At 45.1% G+C, this 14078-nt stretch overlaps 1 protein-coding gene across 6 annotated transcripts in view; it reads left to right on the forward strand.

Annotated features, from left to right (window-relative positions):
- Positions 1-14078, forward strand: part of CACNA2D4 (calcium voltage-gated channel auxiliary subunit alpha2delta 4) — a 1002329-nt gene that overhangs the window by 862256 nt on the left and 125995 nt on the right. For all 6 annotated transcript variants that reach the window (XM_085652199.1, XM_085652201.1, XM_085652202.1 and 3 more), the window contains 2 exons: positions 12075-12145; positions 13520-13595. In XM_085652199.1, the coding sequence (XP_085508325.1) occupies positions 12075-12145; positions 13520-13595 (147 nt within the window). The remainder of the gene's footprint in view (positions 1-12074; positions 12146-13519; positions 13596-14078) is intronic.

The following is a 14078-nucleotide window of genomic DNA, read 5'->3' on the forward strand; positions in this document are numbered from 1 at the left end:
CTGGGATGCTTATTTTCGGTCCAGGGAGGACCTGGCTTGGCAGTTCCATGAGGAACAGGGTCAAGACTGATTTGCATATGGATGGGTCCAAACTGGGGTGGCGTGGTGAGCAAAAGAACGATGGATTAAACCCAGATCTTTGTGACTGGGTGTGAATGTTTGCATTGTTCAGCATTTCGTCCATCATTTGTTTCTTTTGCATTTGACTTCCTTCTACAGCATCGCCGGCATCCCTTCAGCTGTCCAACCATGAGCCATGTCCCACCCACTGACAGCAGCGCCATCACCTCTGAAGCTGGACAGCTGGCAACACTTGTCACTCATTGGTTTTGGCCTTCAGCTGGAAAGATATGCTCAGGATTATTACGGGCCAGGCAGGAGCCTTAAGCAAGTGGAACTGTACTCTGCGTCATCTTGGCTACGCCCCGAGCTCAATCGCTTCATTAAGGGATTCTCTTTCTTTGGCAGCTACGAGCAGCACATGCAGTTGTCCAACTGTTACCTGCAGAAACACGCGCAAAGTCAGCCGACTATTATTAAACACTTCCTGTAACAAAATGTCAGACCTATTGGCTGTGTCATTGCATGTTTATGAAAAGTGAGACCTGTTGGATTTGCCAATGCTTGTTTCGAGAGGGGAGTCCTATTTTTGCTTGTCAGTCCTCTGTCCTTCTCCAATGGGGTTGCACTACATTTTTCCATTTCTTATTCTCGTCAAATCTTTTTCCCCCTTCCCTCTGTTGTCCTTCGTTCGATTTTGTCATTACCTGCACCCCTCCTTTTTCGTCTTTCCTCTGTCCATCCTACTTCCATTATCTTTCTTCTTACATAGGTCATGGTAGACGTAGACAATATACTACCATGGGCCAGTGTTCTTTTTTTTCCCCAAACAATGTTTTCTGATCTTTTTGTTTTTTCTTAAACTTAATTACAACTCCTAACATTTTAGTCATTATAAGAACTTTTGCAGTATTATTTTTTCTTTTTTTTGCTTTTGCAGAATTAATCCAGTATTCATAACAGGGTCCAGTGAGTTTTGTGGAAAATATTTGGATTGACATAATTCTTTCTGCAGTTTGGCTTTTATTAATTTGACTTTCAAAATTAACATTTTACCATAAAAGCTCAAGTCCCTTCTATTAATAATTTTAAATCAGCAGGTTGCTGCAATATTTCTCCAAAACCCAAATGGAGGTAAGCATTACCCGTTTTCATGGATATTAAATAGGGAGTTACTAGCTGGATGTTCACAGATTTAAGCACCCGGCGTTGGTGTGTTTCTCGGTACAGCTACGGAGAGCGTTACCTGTTGCTGAAGCAAGACGAGGAGTTTTGACGTCATTCCATGTGTTTCATTCCATGTGTTTCTTTCTGTGCACCAGATGTGTCTCTGCGGGTTTTTTGCACCATATGTGCTTCGCACACGCATGTACTGCGTAAAGCGAGTGCAGGCCGGACCTGTGGTACTGGAGGCATCTGTCTAGGGTTTATTTTTAAAATGTTTAGCATATTTCCTGAAAAGTTTGGAAGAACCTGGTGACGGTCTGTGAAAAGTAGCTTAGTTGGTGTTTATAGCAGATAAGCACAAACGGACCCTTGGGGGCGCCCATTTCCCTGCATGGTGTAAATAATTAATGCAACTAGCTTTGAAAACGACTGGGTTGTTTACAATTATAAAAAGCTTCATGGTAAGACATCTGCTGGGTTGATTTTCTCTCTCGCACACCTCTGTCACCTTTGCCAACACTTTCCTTTGCCAATAACTACCTTATAAGTTCACAATTGTACCCAGAGGAACCTCAAAGCACATTCTCTCGTGCCCAACACACAGATGTTTTTCATTATCAGAAGAGGCCATGGAGGACGGTTCTCTACCGCCTACAATGAGAGAGGCATCCATTATTTCCATACTCAAGCCTGGGAAGCCGGCCGATAGGTGTGATTCCTCCAGACCGCTTTCTATGATAAATGGTGACGCGGAAATATTAGCTAAAGTACTTGCCAACCGACTGAGTCTCCTCATGGCAGCATTAGTGCTACCAGACCAAGCGGGCCTTGTGCCGGGACGGGCCTCCTCCCATGATCTCCGAACCCTGTTTGCAGTGATGCAGGATATCGACACTAATCTTACAGCAGTTGCAGCGTCCTTGGATGCCACTAAGGCATTCAATTCGGTAGAATGGGATTATCTATTTGGAATACTTCAGAGGATGGGAATGCCGCACAGCTTTCTGTCTTGGATACGACGGTGCTAGCTCGCCTCTTTTCAGCATCACGAGAGGCACGCGAAAGGGGTGCCCACCATCGCCGTTGCTATTTGCTTTGGCCATTGAGTCGCTGGCGGCTAAGCTTTGGCAACACCATCGGGGTTGGGCCCTCGAGTACCCCACTCGGCACGTGCTGATTTCATTGTATGCAGATGATATCACAGTATATGTGCAGGAACCTCAGATTAGCCTCAACCCAATATTGAGGGAGTTTATTGTCTTTTAAGAGTTGTCGGTAGTCAAAATCAACTGGTAGAAGTCCCAGATGTTCCCACTTACTGCCACTGTCTGCCCCTATCCAATTGACTACCCCATAGCGTGGTGCCCCGATAAAGTGAAATATCTGGGGATAATAGTTACCAGAGACAGAGCAGAGCTGCTCCGAGCAAACTATGGTAAAACACTAGCGCACATAACAGAGTCAGTAGCGAGATGGATCGTCCTACCCTTGTCAATTGCAGGGAGGATACCCTGTAGAAAATGGTCATCCTACCTAAGCTATTGTATCTGTTTGACAATATCCCTCACACTCCAGGACATGTCTTTTTTTAAGACCCTGAAATCTCAAATGATACAGCTCGCCTGGCGGGGGTGTTGGGGGGGGGGGGGGGAGGTGGGAACAACCTACACTGAAATGGGAAATCCTGACTTTGCCTTTTGCGCAGGGGGGTGTTGAGGCCCCTGATTTTGAACTATATTACCTTAGTGCCCAGGCGCATTACGCAACTTATTGGTTTACGCCCCCCCATCTATGCCACATTTGGTGGTGGAGCAATTCTATATGCAGCCAACGCCAATGCCAGGATTCATAGCCACACAGGCTAGTGCGAGAGATGCAGGTTCCACCACCGTGGCATGTACTGGAACAGCATGGCAAAAAATCAGGAAAAGACTAGGCATTGCAATGCTATACTCGCCCTAGCTCCCAGTGGCGCGGCACCCTGATCTAGGAGTAACCCAGGAATTGAGGTGCTGCCAACTTTTAGACAAAACTGGCATTACGAAATGGGGAGATCTGTATGTTAACGAGATATTCCACATTAAAGAGCAGTTTTTTTACAGATATCGATCCTGGGGTAATGGATCTCTTTATGTTTGTCAGACTAAGGCAGAGTGTGAGGGCGGCCACTCCAGAATTCCCCAACGAACCACCTACACTGGCCCACTACACCTCTTACTGCAAAGTACAAATCCTACACATGTTGTGTCTCTCATATACCATAACACGCAGACTGCAACACAGATGACTGAGGTGACAGCTAGGGTGCAATGTGAGAAGGAGTTGGGTGAACCCCTTGATGAAGAAAAATGGAGATGCTGCTGCCAGCAAACTTGAAACGTATCGGCAAGTAGACGGCGAAGAATCATACATTTTAAATATCTCCATAGATTATACTATACCCCTGCCAAACTGTTCAAATTCAAACTAAGAGACAATGATGCCTGTGATAGATGCGGGCAAGAAGCGGCTGGCAGTTAGACTCTATTGGGGACAGGTCCTTGAAGCCCTAGAACAGATGACCCTAGCGCCACTAACAGAATCGCCTGTAGTTGCACTTCTGGGATACACGGAAGACATACCTTCAGCATATGAGTGGGATGTGGCGCTGGGGCTGTTGCTGGCCAAGCGAAGGGTGGCATGCAGATGGGGCAGAGGGTGGGCAGCTAAATTCAAAGAATGGGTCCAGGACCTCCTTCTCTGGCGGGAGCAGACACTAATATACGGAGAACTACTCCCTGCATCCTCTAGGCCGAAGGACATCTGGGACCCACTGCATACATATCTGATAAAAAAACTCAGGGGTATTGGATGAACAGAATGACCCCCCCTCCTACCGAGCAGGAGTGAGAACCCCCATTAGGAATTCAAGAGGGATACACATATATTGGAAACCCAATCCAAAACTAGGATGCCACTTGGGTCCCGGCAATATAGAAATCAGCTAAAAGGCACTAGATATTAGATACCTAAAAATGTGCAATTGCTAACTTGCCATCTGGGATGCGGCACTACGATTGTGAAAAGGTGCATGTCCTAAATTGCTGTAATGTACCTTTCGCTTTGTAAATGATACCGAGATATTAATGATGTGCTTGTATTTCTGTATGTTATTTGAAAATATAAAATATATATATATATATATATATATATATATATATGTATATATATATATATATATATATATATATATATATATATATATATATATATATATATATATTCATTATGAACACAAAACCTAGTGTACTGGCTTCGTGGATGCCTGCAGCCAATGTGCGAGTCAGAAAGATGCCCGTGGAGTCCACATGAAGTTCCCTCCTTGTAGTGCATTGAACATGTGGGTATGCATTCTTTGGAGAAGATGTCACTGACGTCATAGTTCTCGTCAGTTGAGAACCTTGTTAGACTTTTGACTGTGAAGATTCCAAACTGCTACAGAGTGAAACGTTTGGCTGGTGGCTGGGGTGTAGAATACAACACGTGTTCGCCTGTAGAATGTCTTGAGAGTTCTTTGTCAGAGCTTCACATTTGGCGTCGAGGAGGGTATCTTGGTGAAGAGCAACACAACTCAACACCGGTGCAGGGTATTCTGTCACCATTTGGCAGTTTCAGTAGGAGAACTCTCTGGTAACGAAGACGTTTCGCTTTGCCCAGGGATTTGAAGTGCTTCATGGACCACACCTTTTGGAGAGGAGATTGCTTCATCCAGACATGCTGAAGGTTGTTTTTAGGTGGGCGAGTTTGGCTGTATCAAGAGTTGGTGAGTGACGTGTACAAGCCGCGGCCTTACGTGCTGTTTCAGTTGATGGGAGGCTGGAACGCATAAGAGACACATGTTTCAAGGCCTGTGGGACCACATGAGCTGAATGAGATTTGGAACGCTTTGGAGCATGCGTTCTAGAGGTCTCCACTGTTCAAGGTGGATTGGCCTGCATGGCCACGTGATGTGTGGAGCTATGGAACACTTTTAATCCTGCGTTCCTGCCTGGGCCCTGTGTGAGGGAGACGGCAGACTAGTGCGCTATCTGGCTTGTAGTCTAACAAGGTCAGTAACTTCTTGTACAAAGAAGTGTATAACTACATAGTCAATACACCACACATCTTCACTTCACGACAGAAGATGTACACTGAATGTAAAAGCAGAACTGTGATTCAAATGAAACAATTCGCAGGAAATAATACAACTTATTGCAGTCCATATACAGACACTCATAACTCAACAATGAATGTACAAAATCTTGTCAATACTTTGGTTTACATTAAATTCTCATACCACAGAGACCACCAATTCCATACCCAACACACTGTCCACTTTCCATCCCCAGATCCTAAGTATGAGAGTCCTTTTGACCCACTTCCTCCTCTTTACACATTGATACACAACCAAGATTCCAAATTTTTAATCAGAGACCTTCACTGCATTTTTAAACAACTTTGTGACTTCAAGAGGCCTGGTGAATTGAGAGAACGTCTCACAACCAGCATGAGCTTGATGCGCACCATATCCACCACCCATGGTGGGAGCCGAACCCCAGTAATCGTCTGAACCCTTGGACAGTCGGATCTGGCCTCCTCTCATTGATCAAGCGGTACTCTGCTCATCAATAAACACTAATTGAGTAAAAATCTGAATAAAACGAAGAACCATTTAATTACGGATTTCTAGATCAGAATAGGGAAAAATTGATTTATTACAAAAGTGTTAATAAAAATGATACAAAGCAATACATAAATATTTAATGAATGCTCAAATACAGAAATACAGCATCACAAACCATTGCAAAATCCCTATTTAAACAACTAAATCTAGGAACATTCTAAGCATCAAACTTAAGAGTACCGACAGCACCCTAAGAGAGGAAGGAAAGAAAAGTCTCTGGAGAAAAATGGCAAGTCGTCCCGAACCCTAAAAACAAGGGGGTTTTAAACACAAATCATGCATAATAATTAATATAACTGCAAATTCAGCATGGCACGATCATGCTGAGGTCGCATTGGCAAATCAAAAACAATTGTGAAATCATTAAAGTTTCTTAAAACTAACCCATTTCTGAAGGTAGGAGAAATGGTTAACATTATATGAAATATTTCTCAAATAATAGCTCATAGAATTCAGTTCTTCTGCACGCCTACATCAGAACTTTCAGCGGAAATCCTTCAAAATGATACATCAGGTACACAATGGACAGCATCATTCACAATACATGCTTTCTAATACTTTGACCCCCTTTTACGTCATAACACTCTGTGCTCTGCGGAAACTGTGGAGGGAGATAATTTTCAGCAGGATATTGACCGGGAAGGGGAATGACTGGAGCACGATGAACCAAACACCAGAAGCTGCATCCTTTTTAAATAAGTGGCGTATCACACAAAAATATGGCCTAACTAAACTAGACTATTAATTGCACTTCTTAACAAGACAATCAAATCGGTTCAAGTGCAACATTATTAATTCATCGACTATGACTACATGCATCATTGAAATGATTAACCTTCTCAAGTATTTTGTCACCCAAAATTGCACATCAGAAACTTTTTTGACACCAGCTTAACCATACAATCACGTATGCTCTGAAGACTTAAGTCACTCTCTTTCCATGAATTTTAAGTGGATATTCTCACAGAACCTTTCCTCAACTCCATTCAAATGGAACTAACTTGCAATTAGGATTATGAGCCCTACACAATTCAAACAGAGGGCCATATTATCAAGGAAGGCGATAACATAATCGCCGCTTTAGGGGCAGGAAACTACCGCTAAAGCGGCGATAATGGGCTTGATAATATGCCCTTGTGAATTCCCATAAAAGCCCAGGTTCACACCAGAACCTGGGCTTCTATGGGAATTCCCAAGGGCATATTATCAAGCCCATTATCGCTTCTTTAGCGGCGTGTCCTGCCGCTAAAGCGGCGATAATGTTATCGCCGTTCCTTGATAATAAGGCCCAGAGTTTTTCCAGTGGAGTGATTGGGACCGTCAATATGCTCTTATTCTCTTGAGTATTTCACTCTTCCAATCCATCCTTGAGCCACGCACCAAGTCTATACTTTCATTCAGCTTGCAAACTAACCTTTCAACCGAGCCATTACATTCAGGCTGGTAAAGCAAAAATCTCATGTCTTCTATGCCACAACCGATAAAATATGTTTCAATTCTTTTTTATTGAAACTGCAATCCATTATCTGTTAAAATTGTCTTAAGAAACCCTTCCCTGCTGAACACCGGAGTTTCCTACTGCACATAGGTTGCACCAAGGTTTTACCTACTTTATCACTCATGCAACAACTAGAGCACTCTCTGATACAACGTTCCACTTGTAAAAGTAAACAAGACTTCTAATAATCTAATCAGCATCTTTGCTCAATTTCCACAATTCCAAGACGGCCTTCAGGGGCTAAATCTGTTATTACTTTCCAAACACTTTTGGGGCCTGATTTATATTTTGGTGGTAGGCATACATACTTCATCGCACGGAGTATGCTTACTGGCAAGATAATGGTCCTCTCACCCGATTTAGATGTGGGCAGTCCATAGGTTTAATCACGGCAGAGATTATTCCATCTCTGCGGTGAATTAACACCTCCGAGTAAGCAAGGGTGTCAGAGGCAGACTTGTATGTCCGCCCTCCTGATTCAGATGAGTGGAATTAGAGGTCAGTTATCACTGCCCGTCAATGCCAGGAGAACCCTGACGGTAAGGGGCAGTGAAAACTGCTAAATGCTTCCTTCGCCATGGGAGAGGGGTTCCACGGTGAGGGGAGCATTGTCTTTTTGAAAATATAGAAAGAAAACTGTTTAGTACAGGGCTCCGTCATGTTGACAGAGCGCAGTACCACACAGTGAAATACATTGACAGGAACTGCTGTGACAGCGGTACATGGCACTACTTTATAAATGACCGTCAAGCTGTAAGTCATTTATTAATCTTGTGGACGGTCTATCCACCGGGGCGATGGAGTTACTTACTCCGTCGCCCTGGTGGAACAAGGTCGATCCACCATGAATTAAATGGGACCCTTAATCTTGAACCCCTAAAGATTAAATCCCTGATTTCCAAAATAACATTTTGTACAATCCAATAAAGTCTAATATCTGCCACAAATTGGGAATTCCAACCTGAGTGGAGGTCTCTGTGTGCAGGATTTTCAGGAATCCTAGAAGAACGCTCAGAATACCATAATTATCCATCACTCCCCATAGATTTTCTCTGTGCACCAGGTCAAAGGTGGCCCTCAAATCCATGACGGCCACATATTTCCAACACATTGCCTTGAAGCAGACGACCTGGTCATGGGTGCTACCATTGGGCCTAAATCCTGCTTGACTGTCTGAAAGGATATGATGATCTGTTACCCATGACAAGAGTCTTAGCAGAACTTGCCTGCAGAAGATCTTTTGACTATTGTCAATCAAACTGATTGGTCGGTAGTTGTTGGTGGGAGCATCGCGCCACACATTCTTAAAGATGGGGACAAAGGTAGCTCCTTGTCAAGAGTAAAAGATATCTACCCCTCTCGTGATGACATTCAATCAATCAATCAATCAATCATAGCATTTGTAAAGTGCACTACTTACCCGTGAGGGTCTCAAGGTGCTGGGAGGGAGGGGGGGGAGGGAATGCTGCTACTGCTCGAATAGCCAGGTCTTGAGGAGTCTTTTGAAGGTCAACAGGTCTTGGATCTGCCGTAGGTGGATGGGGAGGGTGTTCCAGGTCTTGGCGACGAGGTGGGAGAACGATCTGCTGCCGGAGGTCGCTCTTCAGGTGCGGGGGACTGTGGCGATGGCGAGGTCGGCGGAGTGGAGCTGGCGGGTAGGAGTGGTTAAATAAGGTACCCATACTGCAGGCTGGGATAGATACAGATCCCCAGGAAAACCGTTCAGTGCAGGCCCTTTCTCCCTCTTCATTTGGTGTAGTGCGTGAGCCGTTTGCTTCTACCAGTTCAAATTATACAAATTGTGCCGTGGTTACGCCCTCAGACCCATCATTATACACTGTTTGGTCCTTGTTGCGATCACCAACACGGAAAAGTGGGTCAATAGCCCACTTGCTATATAATTTTGAAAAGTGAATGACCCATTGTCTGCATATAGTTAAGCAGTCTTAATGAGGACACATGGGTAGACACACATTGATGACAATATCTTGCCAGTGGGTGTAGCCAAGTGGGTTTCCATAATATATCTGGTATCCACTTTCCATCAGGTCAACCTTGGTCCTGAGTCCTGACACTGCACATCTTTTGTCTCCTCTTGTGGCCTGTATTATTTCTGTGGGATGTCAGTCGGGGTTGCCTTGGAGGCACCAGTGTTTGATTAAATAACTTTTCACATTCTTCAAGGCATCGCGAGGGCAGCTGATTTCTGAGCTGTCAGGCTCATTTTTAGGAAGATGAAGGGCACTCATGACAAAAGGACATATTTTTTAACAGACTACCAAGGAGCGTGTAGCCTCATTTCTATATTTGTCTGAGTTCAATTCGAGATTTATTTCTGATTTCACAACCGAGACTAAATATGTGAAAGCGTTTCAATAGAAACCCAGGCCATTCGATGGAAAGAGAAGCTTGAACGAGAGTAAGAAGAGACACCGCTTCTGCCTAAACGCTAAAGCCGAGGTAGCGGGGTTGGAGAATCAGAGGCAGTGGGAGATTACAAAAGTAATCCAAAAGGTATATTTGTGGAATACCAAGGTTTCCTTTATTTCAGCGCCTTCCTTTCACGTTCATTTAATGGTATTGTTGGATTTTCCGCTGTTTAGGAAGAAAGGAGATGGGGAAATAGTCCGTGTTTGCATCAGTTGTGCTTATATGACAAGTTCACATTCTTTCTTTCACTGACCTACAACTGCCAACAACGGTTCTATAACAATTTGCACACGGTGCAACTGTGCTTTCTGCTCAGATTTGAAGATAAAATCAACTGCCTGTCAGTTTTAAGCCCCACCCCCGGCCCCCTTCGTCTATGGGCAAGGCAGGAGGTGGGCCAGGGGTTAGACCCCCTCCCCCGTTCTTGGGTAAGATGCAGGAACTCCTTTACCCTTGAACAAGAGGTGGGGATTTACTCACACCACACCCGCCACACCCGGTTCCCTAGTTCCAGAGTCATCAGGTCTGGCCATTACACCACGTCCTCTCCCCAGCACATGTTTAAATAACAACGCAAATCCCAGGAAAAACTAAGTTAAAGGTACATTATTCTTATTGACGTGTGAGAGTGCCTCCAGTACACATAAAAATATAATAAATTCACAGGTTGATGCACATTATCTCCCACAGCCGGCTTGCTTACTTAACCTTAAAACCTAGCCACTAAGGGGTACATTTTCAAACATTTTGCTCTGGGTTAGCGTCACAATAGTGACGTTAACCAGCACAAAATGTGTTTTTTACCAATTTACTTTCCAACCAAAACGTGTTTTGCCTTGGAAAGTACCCCAAAAGTAACGCCAAGCAGCGTGAAACATTGCTTTGTGTTACTTAGTGCTAAGGGGGCAGTACATGGGTGGTACATGGGCGTTTCCATGCTACCACCCATGCCTTTTGACGCAAAGCCCTATCTACAAACAATTGTAGACAGGGTATAGCACCAAAAGTTAACGCCATCTGAAAGGAGGCGTTAAGAGGAGAAATGTTTTCATTTCTCCTTTTTTTTACTACTTTGCATGTGTGCTGCACGGATATAAACTGGGGAAAATATTTGAACTTGTCTAGGCATAGTATTTTGTACAGGAAGGATAACCTTCCTGTACTAAACCTGTGCTAGACTCAAGCATGCACCCTAGCACTATGGCGCTAACGTGTGTGCCTGCCGCACGGCAGCTGAAATCAGCGCCAGCACTAGGAAGAGGGAATTAGATATGGTGCTCTCACGCTCCCTCCCTGTCACGCAGTGGCAATGGCGATTCCAGTGACGGCTGCAGGTAAGGGGGGATGCCGCACCCCCAAAACTCGTACCAGCCTCCCCACCCCCCCCCCCCCCTTGCTACACCACTGCTGTCACGCAATGCAGCGCAGCATTTTTGGCTGCTGCGCTGCGTTGCATGACTTACTTGATAATCTGGCCCTAGTAGATGCCATCTTGGGTGTGCGCAGGATGCCGCACTTCTCTGCTTCAAAGAAGCATTGGTTTAATAACTCAGCCAATAACAAGATTCAGAGCCTTATGGGAGACTCATGCCTTGATGCCCGGCCTTATGTATTTGTTTACATCTTTACTGGTTTTTCTTTAGTGCACTTTAAAGCATAGAAATCTTGCATGCCATGTTCTTCGAGGTCTTTCATGCCTTGAGCAAACTGAATATTGTTGCGAGATGGTTATACGTGTTTGGTAGTGTGGTCCATAATTACTCAGTTCATCTTCAACTGGAAATTGCTGACTTTTACTGTGGCCATTTCGAAAACATATGACCTTTCGTTGGTTCATATTTGGACACCAAAAGTTGCTGCAGGTTTCATGTATGTAAGATTTGTGTAGACCTTATTAATTTGCTGGAAAAAATGTGTATGTCTTCTGCACCCTGCCCTCTTCTTTTCGTGCTCTGTTTAAAATCCTTCTCTTCTGTTCCTCCCACCACGCTCGCTCTCTCTCTCTCTCTCTCTCTCTATGCCTCTAACTCTCTCTCTCTCTCTGTCTCCCTCTCTCTCTTCCTCGGTGTCTTTCTGTGTCTCTCGAGCCTCTTGCTCTCTTTCCGTTTGTCCTTCCTTTGTTTCCTTGTCCCCTCGCTCTTCCTGCCCCCCCCCCTCCCCTTTTGTCCCTGAGTGTCACTCGCTTGACTGTGCCCTTTTGTCTCTTTGTTTTCGCAGACCGCTAAATTCTTGGGTGAAGAGGACGGCTCTGTGATGACCCAGCTTCTCAACATGGGGATGTTCAAACAGTAAGGAGCGGGTATTTTTAGCCCCTCTCTCCTGGGCGCGCGACAAAGAGATGCTGCGGAGGCCTGATACTGGGAGCGTGCTCCCGTGCTCTCTGCGTCACCCACGCCCTCCCCCGACCCTTTCTTTGCCTGCGAGTTTCTGCGGTGCCTTGGCGCTTCGACACTGGCAAAGTATGTAGAAATCAAGGTATCTATGAAGTGCTGAAAGTTGAGCTGACTGTGTGTTGTCACATAAATGATCTAAGGCGCAGAGAAATAAAGTGATTGGCCAAGGATCACACAACTTGGCCAGCAAAGAGCCAGGATTCCTAGTTCAAAGTCAAGAATGTATCCACTAGACCGCTTCTGATTATATAGAATCTTTATGTGTACTGTCCGGTGAAATATTTAATGCGAGCAAGACGATGTCCTTGTCCGCTTCCCTCACTCCAACAATGGAGGGTCACTAAAGGATCTCTTAACTTGTTGTTGTCAGATAAGAAAGGGCCCACTTGAGGGTTCTTGAATAGTTGCATGTCTTCATTGGAATCTGCCGCTGAGTTCATAAATTCGATTAGTTCCACAGTGGCTCCAAGATTCTTCCTTGTAGAGAATTCTCAAGACTCACTACTGGGTTGTGGCCCCACTCCCTGCATTGTGCTCTCACACTTTGGCCGGATTCAGTATTCCTGATGGCTTTAGTGGAACCTCACAACTGAAGCTCCACACGCCGCCGTCGGTGGGCTCTTGGGCTATGTGGCTATCGACTCAATTCATAAGCACAGCGTAGGACTGCTAAAATATCGAAGACCTGGAGATTAAAGGTTTATTATTATTATTTAAGCTTGTATAGCGCAACTGATATCCACTCGGGGTTTCCCAGCGCTTATGCCACCTGGGTGCAACCAGAGTCAACTCACTAAAACAACCAGGTCTTCAGCTGTTTCCGAAATGCAGTGAATGAAGCACATCTTCTCAGTGAGGGCTGTAAACCATTTCAAAGTTTAGGGCCCACGTAAGCAAAAAATCGGCCGCCCGAACAGGTCTGTCTAACTCTGGTGACCGAACATAGGGCGAGATCACTGGATCGTAGGACGCGAGCAGTTTGCTAAGATCTCACCATATCATGAAGGTATCGAGGGCCGGTTCCTGATCTGGCTCTACACACAAAGCCTTCAATTGATTCCTTTTCTCCACCTTAAGCCAGTGCCCTTTCCGTGAGCCTGTATAGTAGCCTGGCTGCTGAATTTTGGCCGCTTGCTTGATACCACCTATCACTTCTAGCCTTCATTGCACACAGCTGCTGGTAGCGATAGGAGGTGGGGGTATCATTTGTTGGCAGCAGCGCTCTGGATATGATGGTGCATTGATGTGTCTGTCTGCTCTCTTTCATAGGGTGTCGCTGTTTGACTACCAGGCCATGTGCAAGGTGCCGTATCACCACCACAGCGGCGCGCGGACCCTGCTCAACGTATGTATCACTGTAACTGTGTCACTCACAGACCGCTTGACGTAGGCTATCTGCTGACCTCTTTTAGGAAGCCTCATGTGTTACCCAGCCACATCGAGCAAACAATGAACTTCGGTTCTAAACAATGAAGTTTGCAGGGTTGCTAAAAAATTCACAACCAAGTAGTCAAAACAGCATTTGCTTCATGGCCAATATATGACACTCGACTGCCTACAAACTGACATCTATGGCCCCATCAATGTTTACCCAGTCTCTGACACACCACTGCCTACAGACTGACATCTATGGCCCCATCAATGACTGACCAGTCTCTGACACACAACTGCCTACAGACTGACATCTATGGCCCCATCAATGACTGACCAGTCTCTGACACACAACTGCCTACAGACTGACATCTATGGCCCCATCAATGACTGACCAGTCTCTGACACACCACTGCCTACAGACTGACATCTATGGCCTCATCAAAGAGTGACCAGT

This window comes from Triturus cristatus, chromosome 4_1, assembly GCF_964204655.1.
Source record: "Triturus cristatus chromosome 4_1, aTriCri1.1, whole genome shotgun sequence".
NCBI classification, from domain to species: Eukaryota; Metazoa; Chordata; class Amphibia; order Caudata; family Salamandridae; genus Triturus; species Triturus cristatus.